The 17820-nt window shown below is 41.1% G+C and overlaps 2 protein-coding genes across 2 annotated transcripts; both read right to left on the bottom strand.

Annotated features, from left to right (window-relative positions):
* Positions 1-773: 773 nt before the first annotated feature.
* On the bottom strand, positions 774-2075 carry znf648 (zinc finger protein 648). Its single transcript, XM_071524318.1, has one exon. It carries the CDS (start codon positions 2073-2075, stop codon positions 774-776), a length of 1302 nt encoding a protein of 433 aa, XP_071380419.1.
* Positions 2076-13786: 11711 nt separating this feature from the next.
* glulb (glutamate-ammonia ligase (glutamine synthase) b) lies at positions 13787-17422 on the bottom strand. Its single transcript, XM_071524319.1, has 7 exons — positions 17233-17422; positions 16414-16593; positions 15799-15960; positions 15569-15715; positions 15349-15476; positions 14726-14925; positions 13787-14629 (listed from the first exon to the last, which is right to left on the bottom strand). The coding sequence occupies exons 2-7, from the start codon at positions 16577-16579 to the stop codon at positions 14311-14313; spliced, it is 1122 nt and encodes a 373-aa protein (XP_071380420.1). The 5' UTR covers positions 16580-16593; positions 17233-17422; the 3' UTR covers positions 13787-14310.
* Positions 17423-17820: the final 398 nt, after the last annotated feature.

The following is a 17820-nucleotide window of genomic DNA, read 5'->3' as shown; positions in this document are numbered from 1 at the left end:
TCTCACTTTGCCTCCAGCAAGTGACAACACGGCAGGTGCCGTCTCCTTTTACCATTAGTCTGCAGGGGCCAAGTCTGAATGGGACATGCTGGCCGAGAATCCAGCACACGGAGACATGAGGACACAAGTCACACTGCCAAAGTCCAGACTGCCAACAGTATGCCAGACCACAACGCTTCACATTTTAGCTGATAATTTAAAAAAGACACTTTCAATTGGCATCCCCAAAAACTGTAAGTGAATCCTGTCTAAATTAATTCCTGACCGGTCATAGACTCATTTGTTTTTACAAATATGCCATTTCTTCTTCAGCCAGCAAGCATTATTATTAGTGAAAAAAAGAGTAACTTGATTGTGTTATTTTTGCCATTTGGCAGAAAACTTTTATTGAGATTCACCCTTATAAATAATTTGAACTGAAATAACAATATGCATACTCAAATTTGGAAAATGTTAAGACATCACATATGGAGAAATCATGTGGCCTATGTCAAGATTGCAAGTAACTCAGGGATGCAGATTGTGTTATTTAAGTACTTACATACTGGGATCACACTTCGTAAATCAGTGAAGTCATGGACTTGTAATCTTTGAAAGCAGCTTCAAATGACAACCTGGCTTTCATTTGAGTTAATCCCTTGACCATGTTTTCCTATGTTTGAAAGGAAATTCTTGTTAATAATTTAAAGGTAACCGAATTTACTTATAGTAAATTAAGAGGGCAGTAGAACAGTAGTGCTGTGGCAGACGTGTGTACCTGTCGTCAAACAGACTCAGACACTGCTGTCCTTGTGGCTCAGCCTATGCTGTGCAAGCTTTGAGGCACACGGGAAAGATTTGTCACACTCCACACAGACAAAGATCCTCCCAGCACAGGTTTGCTCTTGGTGATTCTTCAGTGTGGTTAGGTGGCTGAAGCTCATGCTGCATCCTGTGCAACTGAAGGGTCTTTCTCTACTGTGGACATACTGGTGACGAACCAGGCGGGAAGCCATGGCAAAGGCCACCCCGCACTCTGCGCACTTATGGGGCCGCACTCCGCTGTGAATGGCCTCGTGCTCGAGCAGATTGGAGGACTTGGTGAAACACTTGGAGCACACCGAGCAGACGTAGGGACGCACCCCTCTGTGGATCTTCTGGTGCTCTGCCATGCGACTGGCCAAAGCAAAGGCCTTCCCACAGTCGGGGCAACAGAAAGGCCTTTCCCCCAGGTGCTTACGCTCATGGCGCTGCAGGGAGAGTGGTTTGTTGAAGGTCTTTCCGCAGTGTGTGCACGGAAAGGGCTTGTCATTGGTGTGCATGTTCCGCTCATGCTTTCGGAGGTCAGAGGAACGCACAAAGTCCTTGCCACAAGTATCACAGACGTAGGGCTTTTCACCAGTGTGTGTACGGATATGCTTGCGGTAATCTGAGGACCAGATATAGGTCTTGACACAGAAGGGGCAGTGGTAAGGTCTTTCACCAGTGTGGAGACGCTTGTGCTGCTGCAGCGTGCCTTGGTGAGAGTACGCTTTGCCACAAATATCGCACACATGTGGCTTCAGGCCGGTGTGTGTGTCCAAATGGCTCTGCAGGTTGCAGAACTTCTTGAAAGCCCAGTGGCAGTGTGTGCACTTGTAGGGGCGGTGCTCTGTGTCACCTCCACCACTGCGCTTTTTCATGGCTGCAAAAAGTCGAGGGACCTTGCCGTCCTCACAGGCATCCAATAATATTGCATCCTTTATGGGAGGATTATTTACATTATTCTCTGTACGGTTATTCACACCTCCGTCCCGAGAACATTCCTGAGAGTCGACATTTAGCTCTTTCAACTTTGATACCCTGTGACTGGCTGAATCATCATTCCGTACCTCGTGGCTCTTGACGTCTTTGGTGCAGTTGTTTTCCTCATGTTGCACAGTGTCCAAGTGTCCTTCAGTAGGTCCATATGGTTTGTTGACCTCGATATATTCAGCGCATTGCAAGGATTCCTGACTGTAGTGCTCATCACAAACTCCCCTTTCCCCTCCCGATGAAAGCTCAGCAAACTTCTCCGCAAGAGTCCAGTTTGGTGTTTGAGGGTTAAGATAAAACATCCCAGTGTCACTACTACCTGAGAGTGAGTTGGTACCATTAAATAAAGAGTCACTCTTCACACTTTGTGTATTACTGACTAGCAGGCTGTCTGGAAGAAAACGAGAGACACGATGCTTCTCCTGGTACTTCCTTATACTTCTCTTTGAAATATACTTTTTACCAACCACCCTGTCAGGAAGCCCTGGGGACACTTCATCAGCCATATTCAGTTTTACAGTGGTGAATGAAATCATGAGTTTGCATGAGTTTCAAGCTGCACAAAGATTTCCTGACACTGAATTCCTTCCCGAAAGAGCCTGAAAAACAAAACAAAACAAAGCAAAGCAAAACATCTAATGAGCTGTAAATCAATGTGCAGTGTCAACAGAGAAAGTAATGCAAACCTAACTAGAAATAATCCATATGTCTGCATTGCTTTCTTAATCATTATTACACTACATAAATGGTTCACACAAATGTAATTTAAAACATAATTGTCTTATTGGCAGAAGGTATCCCCATACTATAGGGCAAAATTGCCACTATTTACTGCCTGCTTCATTCATCAATATCTTGTTGAGAAAATTTCTTACACGGTAACCAATATCCTTGCACCCTGCAGTCACTGACAACTGAATTCCCTAACCATAACACCCTAAGTTGCTCCACCACAGTTCTTGCTTATCTTCGCATAAACAACTAAAACGCACTGAATCAACATCATGCATTTTTCCCTACACAAGTGCACAGCATTTCACAGCGACTTACCTTGGTCTTCCTCGAGTGCAAATCAGTCCTAAGGCCGCCTTTCGACCAGGTCAACCGGGAGATGCCTAGTGGCACCAATAGGCGGAGTTTGGGCGGAGTTTGGCAGCAGTGAAGTGAGACATCTCTGGGTCAGCATCTATACCCTACTAGTCAGCAACAGATATGACATTTTCACTGACTGGCTCAGTTTACCTCCTGACTGACTTAGCATTCTACTCACTTACGCATAGCCTGTAGCCTACAGTACATAGTATATAGCCCGTTCTAGGTTAAATGCACAACCCGTTCCCACTGCTGAAAACGCTGTTGTTGTATTTCTGTTCACTTTGTTGTGATTTTAAAAGCTCTCTTTGAACATTAACGGTTCTCTCCTAATGCTATGTATAAAACGGCAGTTCTGAAAAGGAAAGAACACAAATGTTCAATAATTATTTTATTGTTCATAATATTGAAATTGAAGTTTTATTCACATAACTCTAGAGCAGTATTTCAGTTTTGCGCACTAATATTCGAATGTGGTCACAGGTGTGCGTTTATCGGGACGTGATACGTAGCCAATCAGAGCTGAGGACCTGAGCTACTATCCGCTTCATAATGACGTAATTAACCAATCCTTAGTCCATCAGCTGTTCACTATATCTACTGTAGACGATACAGTTGTTATTATGAATAACAACAACAGTAATAATAATAATGATAATAATAATAATAATAATAATAATAATAATAATAATAATGATAAATAGAGCCAATAGGGCAAATTATTTGACAGAGAGAATATAAGATTGATTCAGCATTATGAAAATGTCCACATCTGAAATGCAGGTGAAAAGCTGCCAGATTTAGTGCCATTGTGAAATTGTCAATTTGTGCTGATGGTGGTGCTATTCAGCATGACCAAATGTGGTCTGACACACTATGGAGCCCTTTGCAAACAAATATGTGAAGTTTGGATGATTGAGCATTAAGCATGTAGGAAATATGTCTCCCTTCTTGTTTGTCAGACAAACGGTTACAAGAATCAAAATTCAGTGATACAAAGATGGAGTAGATAGTTGAAATATGCTGTGTGTAAAATTTGATGGAGATTACGGCAACTTTGCAGGATAAATAAAAACAAAATAGGTTATTGCAAGGTGGTGCTATGGACTGCGACCAAATATGGTCTGTCACACTTTGGGGTCCATCCCAAACATGCATGTGAAGTTTGGTTGCTGTAGCATAGTGTTTAGGAGCTATGCCTCATTTCCTGTTTGCATGTCTTCACTGTCAAATTTGTTTGTGTTTCACAGCAAAATGGTTCGCAGTATCAAAATTCTGTGTATCTACATGCAATGGATTTATGTTGAGCCCCTTGAGCCACAGAAAAAAAATATTCTGGGCCTTATGGTTCAGGAGGTATTGGCCAAAATGTACAGCTGCTTGTCATAGCAACTTTACAAATAGCAACTGAGACAGTAGGCTACCATCTGGCTGACTGGGTTGATTTTTCTTGGTCAATAGTGAGAGAGATTTAAACCATCTATTTACCAAATTCTAACGTGAAGCATTTAGGAATTATGCCTCCCTTTGTGCATCGTCGTCATCAACGTCCTTCATGTGTCACGGCCAAACAGTTATGAGTGTCAATAATCTGCTCAAGAGGCCTGATGTCTGCAGCTCAGTCATGCTGTGTGGAGACTGAGTCAACTTTGTAGGAGAAATAATAATTTTAAAAAAAGTTGTTAATTTCAAGGTTGGCCTGAAGGTGGCACTATTGAATGGAACCAAATGTGGTCTGTCACAATTTGGGTTCCATCCCAAATGTATCTGAAGTTTGGTTGATCTAGCATCAAGTGTTTAGGAATTATGCCTCACTTCCTGTTTGCATGTCATTGCTGTCAACTTAATTTCTGCACCACGGCCAAACGGTGTGGATTTTTACAACTTTAAACTACATAAAAACTTAAAACTACTATGCATATTATTGTTGAAAGTGGTGGTAATTTCACAACAAAAACATAAAGGTTATACTGATTACGAACAGTTTTAAAAAGAGGTTAATCAGCCAGTCATACTACTGTTCTCCTGGCCATACGTGTGGGTCAGCTGGAGCTCATTGGATTTCTTTACTGTAAAAATGTTATTGCAGTTTGAAATGATAGAGGATGTGTGTTGCTTTAGAATGTTCTCAAAGTTTCAAAAACCAAAAAAAGTGTATCAGTTCTTGTCCACTGTTTCATAGAAACAGAAGGTTTTCTGTTTTTAGTTACCTTATGTTCTTCAGTACTGTTTGTGTCCCTAAAACAAAAATCAACATGAGGAATGGCCTCTGAGTTGATACTATGTTGTTGGGAGAACATTTTGTACAGTTTCCCATTGGCCAATGTTCTGAGAAGAGTCTTGATAAATAAGATGCAGTACAGCTTACTGTCAGCAGAGGACCTCGTATCCCTAACTTTCCTAGCTCCACTACACTATGTTGATGACTTAACCATTCAAAGTAAGCAGTATTATCCTCATCTAGGCTGTATAACCAAGGCGGCTGGGGTTGTTCACTTGATGCTGCTTTCTCATGTATGTAATTTGAATGTTGCTGTCACACATACTGCTATTTCATAATCATGAACAAAGGTCCATGTTGTATTTATCGGTAATCTGTTTCTTCATCAGTTTTTCATGGATATCTGGAAATGCTGGCCTTCCCGCTACTGTAATGTAACACATCTCCTGAATTATAGAAAAGAGCGTCTCAGAATGAATCCCTCTGTTCCTGACATTGATAGCGCTGGCCTGGGCAGAGACAGAGTTGTTCCTCTTCTCTGGACAGGCCAGTGGCAGGACTGACCTAAGGCACCGGGCAGGAGGCAGCATGGCAGACAGATAAGGGGGTTGAACAGCATCTGTGAAGTAGCTGAGAGGTTCATGTGAGACAGATTTCTCAATTAAAAGCGACAGACAGGGATGTGCCGGTCTGCATTCACTGGATTTTCCCAGGAGAACAAACCAGAGTGAAATTCTACACTCAACAACAAATCTGCCTTTCATAGCTGTGTTTTCAAGCTGGCAAATACATTGTAGGAGCACACCTATCAAGTTTTAAGCTCTGTGGAATTGTTTTTGTGTAAAGTTTCCCACACAACCACACTGCATATTCATACTCCCAGTGCAAGCTTTCAGAAGTATTGACCAGTGTTCTTGTATTACCAATGACTGTATTTGGAACATGTGATATCTAAGGAATCAATGCACTATGTCAAGCAAATACATCATGCATATTATCAACAAATACAAAATATGCAAAATATATATGAAATTATTTAAATAAAATGACAGTTATGTTAATAACTTAAGTAAGTACAGCTGTGGTGTTATTGAAATGGAAAATGGCCTCTGTAACACACTAAACAGCAGAATAATTATTTTTTCTACTCTTTTTGATTTATCTGCTGTAGTTATATAGTTATGACATTGTGTGTGCATTGTACTACACTTTGCCAATTTGGCAGCATTTTCTCCTGCTTACGTACTTAACAGCATGTATTTGGTGAAGTCATGCCTGAGAAAATTAGGTTGACAAGCATCTTAAGTTCAAGTGCTTCCAAAAGATTTAGCTGATGCAAGTTTAACCGCATTGAACATCTCTTCCCTGCCACAAGTGAGCTCCTCTGGAAGAATTCACTTAGTCCTGCCATTGCTAGTACAGCATTTGAAGTAAGGAAGTAATTTAAAGTAATATAAAATGGGGGATAAGATGTTGAAATGTTCATAACTCTGTCTAAACTAATATGTTTGTCAATAGGAAGCTGTCACAACAAAGCTGCAGTGGATTGTTGTTTAAGCGCTCAGTGACGTTATAAACGAACCCGGATGCCGAAGCTGTACTAACAACCAGTCTAACGAGCGTCACCAAGGAAGTCCCTGTTGTGATTAAATAAATTGGGGTTTGTTTGTTGACTGTGTGTTTGTGTATCTTCCAGACCCCCAGTCAGGAAAGTGTCTTGTTTTTCCCTCACGACCAGCTGCAAAGAAATAAAGAAGGAACACGTACATGGTCACACTGCGGTTGAAAAGTTCATGCTCAAGCTCCAAGCAAATACTGCTCATTTGACTGTTATATATGATTACAGTATTTCATTATTCAGTATTCATCAAGAAAAATACAATTGGAACAAGGATCATGCATGCGACTTTGCTGAGTAGAGGCCCTGTACAAGGATCAGAAATGAAATGAAATGATTTTAAAGAAATGCAGGCCAAATGAAATGTGCTTTGCTAGAGTTTTAGGCATGAATAAATACTTCATTGATGTAGAGCCCACTGGCACACTGCACAGAAAAAGTGCAGAGTCATGGTGGGGGTGGTACTTGGATTTCATGGTAAAGGAGACTGCCTTAATTGAGAACATACCCGATCTTGGAATTTTCCACAGTGCTCCACTCTATAGCTGTGGAAATTGCTGGATTTGGTGGGCTATGCATCCAGTTTCATAAATATCATCCCATAGCACATCAACCCACACTGTCTTTCAACTGATATGTAGAGAAATTACACACAATGTAGTTATATATGCCCCCTAGTTGTATATGATTCCTATATTCTATTACTACATAGCATATATGCTATTTTCATGATTGGGTTTGCAATTTTGCCAATTGTTTGTCATGATATTACAATTGTAATAAAACATGTTACAATTTGTTTTATTTCATCATACAAATGAAATTATATAGGGGAGGATTTATTCTGCAAACTTTGAATCTATACACACTGTGGCCACTAGATGTGTGTGTGTGTGACAGAAAGAGACAGAGAAGAGAGACAGACACAGAGATAGAGAGTTTTAGGAATGACTGAATTCAAAAGTAGAGACTGTCTTAATCATTTGACCTAAGTGGTACAGCTACAGATACTATGGTAGCTACAGCTACTAAGACTTGCAAGGGCCTCGGCCCATTTCCTCTTTCATTATGCCAAACCCAAAATGTAAAAAAAAGTGAATAAATGCATTGTCAATTTTTTGTGTCGCCACTACGTTATCAGCATGCAGGAATGCTGGCACTGAGGTCCATTATGACTTTGGGTGGCCGTGTAGATATGTTCAGGGCCGATATCACATCTGGGAGAAACCAAACAAGCTTGGTACAGTCAGTGTCATGCAGAACTGACAACTCTAATGCACCATCTCAACAAAGTGGAAGAAATTGTTGTGCAAATCATTGCAGTTGGCTCAAATAAATACTCGGAAAAAAAACTAATCAGCGAAGAGAACGTCCTGTTTGTTGTGATATTCTACTGATCCCCGAGGAGAGATTTGTCTTTTTGCTTACCCCTCTACAGGAAGTTCAGAGTTCAGGATCAGCTGCAGAACAGTGACGCTGGAGCTGGAAGGGATTCAGTGTAGACTGCAAATGCTGTAGCAGAGGCTTAAACCAGCAGGGACTCTCAGTTGACTCCTTACTCACTATGCCACTTTGCTGCCCTTTCTTATTCTTTTCATCATCCACATAAAAAAACAGTGGGAAAAAGTCTGCCAAGGTAGCTCAAAGATTGGAAGTTCCTTGAAATTAAAGTTTATTAATGCTACATACAAAAGCGCATAAGTAAGCACGGGAGGAACACAATGCTGCTTAAGGAAGAGCTTTAATCTTTAAACATGTTGCATACCTGCATGTATAAAAGCCTTTTTGTATTCTTTTCATCATTCAGATAAATTATTGCAATCTTGTAATGGAGTTAAAGGAATGAGGGGATTTTGCTCCATGTAGGGTTAGTGTTTGACTCAGACATTATAGAGCCTCTGTCATACACTTTTAGAGTACCAGTCTTCAATTTGGTGCATAAGTAATGCATTCAGTGAAATCCCCAATGCCTAATCTTACATAGGATTTTCTGTGAGGCTAAAAACACTGTCAATTTACTGCTCAGAACATCTGTTTTCATGTTGTCAGTGGAAATCAGTTGCCTGCACGTTTTGTCCTCACACATGTACTGAAAAAAGCAGTTTGACTGGTTGTTCTCAGATATTATCACACCTGTAGTTTCTCAGTTTACATTGATGTTCTCTATCTCTGCTTTCAACGTGATTGTGTCTGTTTCACTGGGTTTCTCTATAAGCCAATTAAGGGCAAGTTTGAATTTGCCCTAACCTACAGTACTTGTCTTTGATGTTTTGCTCTGCTACTGACAGTTAAATTTGACAACTGCTTGATGGTGATACGATGTCAGAGAGTTTTTAATTGAAAAACATCTGCTTCAGTATCATTGAAGGCTTACTATAAATTGCAAGGAAATGAGTTATAACTAATTCACTTAATGTTTGTATGGAGATTGTGATGGATAATGCTCCTTCAGACACACCATCATGGACAGGCTCCTACTTTTGACTAGACAATCCAAAACTTACAAAAACCTGCACAACTGAAGGAAACACTAAATCAGCAATATCCTGTATTTAAGTGACCTCATGCTTTGAGGCAAACAGAAATGTGTCCTGAGGCTAGAGTTTTCTCTCACCACAGAATACTATGTGGTCCAGTGACGCTCAATGAGCAGAGCATGACACTAACACTAATAGGGTTAAGGCTTCGATTCCTACTGGGGTCATCCTTGCTAAAAATGCACACGCTCATGGCAGTGTTGCTGCCATGAGCGCATCATATGCAATGAAGGAATGTTTTTCAATAAATTGAAAAGGTGGGTGCACAACAACTGAAGACACTTTATTTTAGAAGTCTCAGTCTGCTGCGAGGTGTTTTTATGTTGTTGTTTTTTACTTGCAACAGGGCTGTGACAGAGCTGTGTGTGTTTTTGCTCACCCTGTCGTCAGTCTTTGACCTTTGTAAAATTCCATTATCTTTGTGCCGGAGGATGGGGGTGGTGTTGCCTTTACGGTTGGTGGGGGAGGAAAAAACAAAACAGGGGAGCTGAGGAGCCAAAATCTTAAGAGTCTAGAAAGAAGGTGCTAGTAAATAAGTCGACTGCAAAAACACTTGAAACTTGTTTTGGACCTGTTTTGCTTGAAACGTATCTGTGGTATGTGCGATTAGTGATTGATTTATGTTGTCTCATTACAATCAGACAAACTGTGAAAAAAACTTGAAGAGCAGTTTTGTACAGCTGATTCAGTCCAGCAGGGCAAAAACTATTCTATGTAGGCTCCTAAACAAACACGGTGGAGCATTTAGGCAAAGTCAGCTTTTTCAAGACTATATATTGTTGCAATTTTCGAACTTTTTCAAAGAACTGAATGCTCTCAGACAGTAGAAAAACACACATAAAGTAGCACAAATACATGAGAAACAGAACGTTTTGTCCCAATTGAGTATAAGAAATTTGACACCGGAGAGCTCAGAAAAACAGGATGAGAGAAAAATCTGTCGAGGAGGAGCAGCCTAGCCTGGTCTTGCCTTCCATTTACCACGCTTAGGAAAGAAATAGGTGAGGCTTTGACACATGTTTACAACTTCTCATGTTGGCGGTGACTTTTAGTGCAGGACAGCTCACATCCTGCACAGGAATGAAGCAAACACATATGACCACAGACATATGAATACAACACTCCATGGCTCAAGTGCAAGACAAATCCATCATTCGCAATCAAGCATTCATTTTTATTTGTAAGTATCATCTGTACCGGGGGAAAAAATCATAATATTTAGAAGGACATTAGCAAGGTTTTGAAAGGGAAAGCAACATATTGTCAATTAACTGGGACCTATTTTTGTTAACCTCTTGGGTCTTTCTTGTTAACTTTAAACAACTTCCCATTAACATGCAACCCGTCATGTGAGCGACTCTTTCGTGGGTGTGAAAAAAACAGCTTTGCACCAAAGTGGGTTTTCTCACAAATGTCATAGAAAAATGTAGAAACTTACATTTTTGGTTACATCTGTCATAAACATACATAGCACATAAGGACCGGTAGAACCTGATTTTGGGCAAAGATCACAAATGATCAAATCTGACCCTTGTACTGCTAATAAAGTAAATGGTACTTCAAAATGTGATGCAGTTATTGTTTTCTATCCTCCAACTTCATCTATGTGATATATTTTATCAATGCACTTTAAATGTAAAACAGAAGAGATAATTAATGCATTTGCTTCCACCACATGTCAGTGTATGTTTGTGTGCATGGAGCTTATACTTAGGCTTGCCCCACTGCTGTGACTTGCTCTTCTACTCTATCATGTTTCTTATCACTGGGTCAGCTGGGCTGCACGTGCAGCGTGACGGCCCACTTACTCTCAGCGGGACACACACACACACACACACACACACACACACACACACACACACACACACACACACAGACAGACAAAGAATTTACTTGTCTAAACATCACAAACTTTTTTTTCAGCCGAATTTAGATGTAAACTAAATTGAACTGTGAACTTTGATTTATCCTGTCATCCAGCTGCAGAAGCAAGTATCTCATTGACTGTATTTACTTTACTACTCACAGATAAGATGTGAGATTTAAGGCCAGAGTCAGTCATGTGAAACAATCAGGACAGTCCTATGTCTTTGCATGATACCCGGTCATGTATTTGTTTAGTTAAGACTGTTGAAAATGCAGTTGTGCTTTAGAGCTGATGACGTTATTCACAATAGGGGGGTGGAGGGAGGGGTGGGGGGTCTTGAGTGCAATCTCCCTCCTGGTACGATCCAGCGATCTGCAACCTCTCCCTCACTGCGCGGCTCTGCTTTCACAGCTGCTCAAGTTTCCGACCATCAGGCTGGCCGTGCTACGCTGGTTTTCACAACATGTCCCCAAACACACTGCCACAGGGGAGACTGGGAGGTGGGGGTGGGGGTGGGGGGGGGGGTCAGGAACACAACCAGTCTGTTGTCAACAACGTGGCAATAGTTGTGGCTAAATGGGCTCTGCCACTACATAACAGAGGAGACTGCATTCATGTGATGAGATTAGACACAAGTCACCCAAGGATGGTGCTTCATTTGGTGTTCTGACTTTCAGTATGTGATTAAGTCTGGACCCGCTCCTGTAACTCCCTGATTGAATTGCAGTTCACTCGCCATGCTATTTTACAGTCTTTACAATGAATAGTCTGCGTTGTAAGTTGGAAAAGGGCAAAGTGAGATTATGTAACTGGTCTTGATATGTGATAGGCAGCTTGTTGATGCTACTGTGTTAAAGTATGACCTTTTTTGACATTTTCTAAGGTAACCAAAGCAGTAGGTTGTAAATTGAGACCTTTTTTTTGTTGCTGTATGCACTATGCATATTCTTGACCTGGTTGTTGTTATATAATAGCCTGGTATGGTGCCCCACCCCTCCTTCACTTCCACACAGCATACAGATTGTCTAAAATTGTCTTAGACTGGGGCTGCCATGGAAACAAGGCTTTATCTGGAATGTTTTTCTTCATTAGACTCCCACTTTGCCCATTTGATCTTTTCTGAAATTATTCTAATCGTCATACCCTTCTGTTGTGGAAGTTGTGCGCTCTCACACTTTCGCACCCTTCTGTGTACAGGACGGGGGCATGTCATTTAGGGGTGGGGGTGGGGCATGGGATAAGGGGAGGGGGGCTACTGCTAATGCAAAAGGAACACTATTTATTGAAAGATAATTGAATTATTCAAATTGCCTTCTGATAATTATATCACACAACTATTCACTACTACACACTCGGATGTCATTCACTTCTTGACGTATAAGCAGAATAAGCTGTTTGGCATTGGCAGAGAAGATTTGGCAAATTTTACATGAGCGCAACCCACATACTCAGCTGTGCTGCTCATCCCACAAATGCATGTTCCTTACAAATGGGGCACCATTTAAAAGGGAAATAAACAGGCTTTCCAACGGTATAAAATGTATTGCCAAGAAGCATTGTTACAACAGAGAAATAATCTACCAAACACAAAGTTCCGAACTTTTTGTTCGATGTTTATTTAATCTGTGTGCAATGTATTATGTGTTTACAAGTGAAAATGCATGTAGATTCATGAAGAAATCCCTGCTGATATATTGGCATGGCCAGTTGTATACTGACCCATTGAAATCACCAAAGCTTCTGTCTGTCCCACATGCTTCAACGTGCCAGACAACTCAAGTTGCTCGAACGTGAAATACCATCTTTCCTAGGTTCTCAGGTTTTTAACAGCCTCAGGGAGGAACAACCCCTCCTCCATTTTCTTAACTGGCCTACTTTCAGAACTGGTGCAAAGGGCATCGTGGCTTTTTTCAAAACAACATACCAGAAAGACAGTTAGTCATACTATTTTGGGATTTACACGTGCCATAGCAAAACAAAACCCTGCGTAGTCAGCATAGACAGTGTGCTCACGTGCTCGTTGTTATAACTGTCTTTTAGAACAATGGTTCTCAACGTGGGGTCCGGGGACCACCAGGGGTCCTTGAGGGGGTTCCCAGCAAATTGATGAATTGTTAAACTTCACCATTATTTCATTTACAAGAAGTTAACACAATTAGAGAATGTAGAAGAATGACTATTTTGATCATAGTTTCACTGATATCGCTCTACCTACAATACAGACAGCCATGATAAAAAATATTCTCAGATTTGGGTCCAAGAGACAAAATCTCATCAAATGGGGGTCCATGGATCTATAATGTGGACTAAATTAGGGGTCCTTGATATGAAAAAGGTTGAGAATCACTGAATTAGAATACTGGTTGATCAAGTTGCAAAAACCTTTCAAAAGTTTGATCATGTGTTGTAATTTTCTACAGATGGTAGTCACTTGGTCTGGTCAGCTGTTTGAATGAAGAGGATAACGATGTACCCAGACTTAATTAACCACCATTTGTTAAACATTACAGTGCATTTTTCCTTAATGCTGGTCACGTTTCAGAGATTTATACTGGCTAATAGTTTGGACATGACATACTCAGAGGTTTCTTACAAAAGACAACTCATCTAGTGAGGAAACATAGGATAGGTATGGCATTTTACTTAACACAAAAGTCACTTGTAAAAATGTTAGATGTTTATTAAAGATTTTTTGCAAGTGACTGAAAACAGTCATTATCACATACATTATAAAAACAAACAAACATTAGATTGGTTTATATAATATGGGCCACATGAGTACTAAAAAACAACATTCAAACGCCTTTGGAAACCTTTGGGTCAGAGTTACAACCTCAACAGGAAAATCCTGTTGGACTATTGGCAGTTAGTACAAGTTAAACACATTACGTAGATGCAAATCTATAGAATTATCTACATAAACAGTATAAGAATTCCACTATGAAACTTTACCACCATGACAAAATTTGCTGTTCTTGACAAAAAGGCAGTGTTCATGTCAGAGGTAAGAAAGTACGGTATAAAACTGAATGCACAAAGAATGCAAGACTACCCCAAGCATCATCTCATTCGTCAAGCAAAAATTTCAACAAGATCAATCCATAACATCTTGCAATGGACAAGCCTAAACAATACAGTACTTGTAAGACACATATGCCTTCTTATGGTGTGTTCTGAGAGGTGGGAATCAGTCTTGGAGCATTCATTTGCTGTAATCTGTGGGTTCATCGCCCTCTTCTTTAAGTAAACACGTGCGTATCAGGGCCTCTGTGACAATGTAAGGGTCACAGTTGGCAGACGGGCGGCGGTCCTCGAAGTAACCCTTCTTGTCCTGGCCCACTGAGCGAGGGATGCGGATGCTGGCTCCGCGATTGGCCACACCAGCTGAGAACTCATGGATGTTTGATGTTTCATGATGACCGGTCAGACGCCTGGCATTGTCAAGCCCCCCTTTGGGATCATAGGCCCGGATGTGGTAGCTGTGCCTCTTCCCCAGCCTTTCGATCGACTCCTCAATGGCTCTGTGGGGACACAAGACAGGATTATGCAAACACTTAAAAACCCAATTTCAAAAATCATATCAATGTAATAAATTGCGAGTAAGAACACATCCTTACTTCAATCCACCATCGTCGCGCATCTCCTTTGTGCTGAAGTTGGTGTGGCAGCCAGCACCATTCCAGTTCCCTGGGATAGGTTTGGGGTCAAACGATGCCACTACACCAAAATCTTCACACACTCTGTGAAGGATGAAGCGAGCAACCCACAAATGGTCACCCATGTTGATGCCTTCACAAGGCCCAACCTGGAACTCCCACTGAATGGCAACAGAGAAGCATGCAGATGAGATGCTAGAATGAGGCAGAAAAGTTCAGTTTTCAGATCCAAACTATTAGTACATCATTTACTTAAAGCTACAATCCACACGATTCTTGTTTTTCTTAATTTTGGTGACAGCTTTGGTGATAAGCGGTCATTGCTTTGGTGTTTTGCACTCAATATAGGCACTGACCCAACATACTGTGATAATAGACACTCAATTGATACGGTGGGTTCTTTTATTTCTTCTATTCCAAACAAACTGGGACTCCCTCATAGGTGTTTAGAACAGCAAATATAGAAGCTTTCATGAACTGGCTATAGGTGGAATCACTATTGGTATCAATCGGTGATAGAGAGTAGCAAAACTGACATTTATGAAAAAGTTGCGGATTACGACTTTAAGACAAAAGTACAATACCTGAGCTGGCATGACTTCAGCATTGGTTCCACAGATTTGAACCCCAGCATACAGACAGGCTCGGTAGTGGGCCTCCACTATGTCCCGTCCGTACGCCTTATCTGCTCCCACTCCACAGTAATAAGGCCCTATTCAGGCAGAATGACACAAAATGTTAGGACAGCCTTAAGGATTTGTTATGCATTATATTTCCTTCCAGAGCTACAACTGTGAAACTCACCTTGAGGACCTGGGAAGCCATTGGAGGGCCAGCCAAAGGGATGTCCATCTGTTCCAAGGATGGTATACTCCTGTTCCATACCGAACCAAGGGTGGTTATTTTCCACCATGTTCATGATCTGCTTACAGGTCTGGCGGAGATTGGTCTCTGTTGGAACAGTAATGCAGGTAAGCTAAAAAGGCAAGATCGCTTATCCACAACAATGTTCCCGTTCATTAGTAAAGGCTTACCTGCAGGCTTGCGGTTGTACTTGAGCACTTCACAGAGAACTAGCTTGTTGGGGTCTTTCCTGAACGGGTCCCTGAACATGGCTGCAGGTATCAGGAACATGTCACTGTTGGAGCCCTCTGACTGGTAGGTGCTGGAGCCGTCAAAGTTCCACTCAGGAAGATCTGAAATAGAAAAACATGGTGTTGAGGAAACTGGGTATGGTTGTCACACTGTTTACTCTCTCAGCCACAATGACTATTACAAGATTCTTTGAAAACTGATAATGAAAGATGAGATTCCCCAGGTAGAAACTGGTCTATTATTTTCCATCACTTATTCCAAAATGAAATTATAACTGGTTGAATACAGTGTGTCCCCTTGTGACAATCAACCCCTTGGCAGGGTTTGTTGACACATGATATGGGATTAGTTGTCACAATGTTAGCAGCGCAACTGGTTTTGCCACAAAGAAATGAACAAAACAACAATTGAACAACTTTAGACTTCATTGAAATCAAATATCTATATTAGAAATCATTGATCTAGAAAACAATTGCTCACTAAAAATATCAAACATCACAGTTACTGTACATGATAAGCAAACCCTGCATTGATCAGATTTAGTCAGATCTTACCCTCAATAGTCTTGGGCTCAGAATCCAAAGTTCTGGTCTTGCAGCGCAGTCCTTCTCCAGATCCATCTATCCAAATGTACATGGCTTGGACCTTATCTCCTTGAGGGAGATCCATGTACTGCTGCTTCACAGCTTTGCTCAGCTGTGCACTTGCTGAGGTGGCCATTTTGACCCAAAAACCTGTAAAGTAAACAAAGGAAATGATAAGCTTCACTATTTTCCGTTATTTAAGAAAAAAAAATAGAGCCACACATCTGGGGAGAAGGGGGCTGTCACTATTCTGTCAAAACAAGATGCACGAATAAGTTCATATGGCCAACCAGAGATGATGTCAAGAAACAATAACAAGGTGGACGCAAAAGTGATTAGAAGGGATGTAAATGACGAGGGAAATGCACAAGCTTAAAAAACTACATTACGGGCTGTGGCAGTACAACCATTAGACGATAAAGCCATCAGTAGATTAATCATCGAAATTTCTGATTTAGTCTTTTTGTAAAGGTTAGGGTTAGAAGGCGAGAAAATTGAAACAACCTATAGTGTACATCATATGCTTTTTTCCACAGGGTGCCTCTGTTTCAGGCATTTTGTAGAAATGTCACACACAAGACATCAACAGCACAACAGGTTTGCATTGGAAGGAGAGGAATACCTAAACACTGAAATAAACAAGGTGAAAACAAAGGAAAGTTTCAGTAGCACACCAACAAAAGAAACAAAACAGGCTGTAATCGCCTAGCAGAAAGAAATCCAGCAGCAGCAGCAGCAGCAGAGATCTCTTCCTTTTCGAATGGTTGAAAATAATACGAACATAATTACCTTATGTTAACTGAAGAATACAATCAAAAGACTAACACAGTCTCTGGATGTCGCGTCCGTTTGAGGCTCGAGATTGTTGTTCATTCCTGCCTCCTCACGGCGTCCAAGTTGGATTTATAGCGCTGCTGAACATTTCCCCTGTATGTGATTGGCCAAAGGAAAACGTGATCCTCCTTCTGTAATGATAAGATGCAGCGTGTTTCTCCAATAACCCCTGGCTGCAGCACGCGGAATGGGGCGGGGTCACATATAGGCGGGGCTGGACGATGAGCGGGGGGTATGGATATCCTAATGAGACAAACAGCACCATCTGCTGGACGACTGCAAGGCGTACAAATACAAATCTGTACTCAAATAAATATATGTATATATATAAACACACACACACACACACACACACACACACACACACACACACACACACACATAAATACACACACACACAGTACATGAATCCAGGAATCAAACTCAATTGTGTATCATAATTACTAATTTGGATGTCGTTTGCACAGAATTGTCTCCAGGGTCCAGGTGACACAAGCAGAGCAACATGTCTAAATGGGGGATAACACACAGCTGTTTAGACAA

The sequence above is a fragment of the Centroberyx affinis genome, unplaced genomic scaffold (genome assembly GCF_046629955.1).
Source record: "Centroberyx affinis isolate AG114_WGS23_722 - 3 ecotype Tasmania unplaced genomic scaffold, CSIRO-AGI_Caff_v1 ptg001183l_1, whole genome shotgun sequence".
Lineage (NCBI taxonomy): Eukaryota > Metazoa > Chordata > Actinopteri > Beryciformes > Berycidae > Centroberyx > Centroberyx affinis.
Note: the sequence above shows the minus strand (reverse complement) of the source record. Positions and strands in the feature narration are given on the sequence as shown.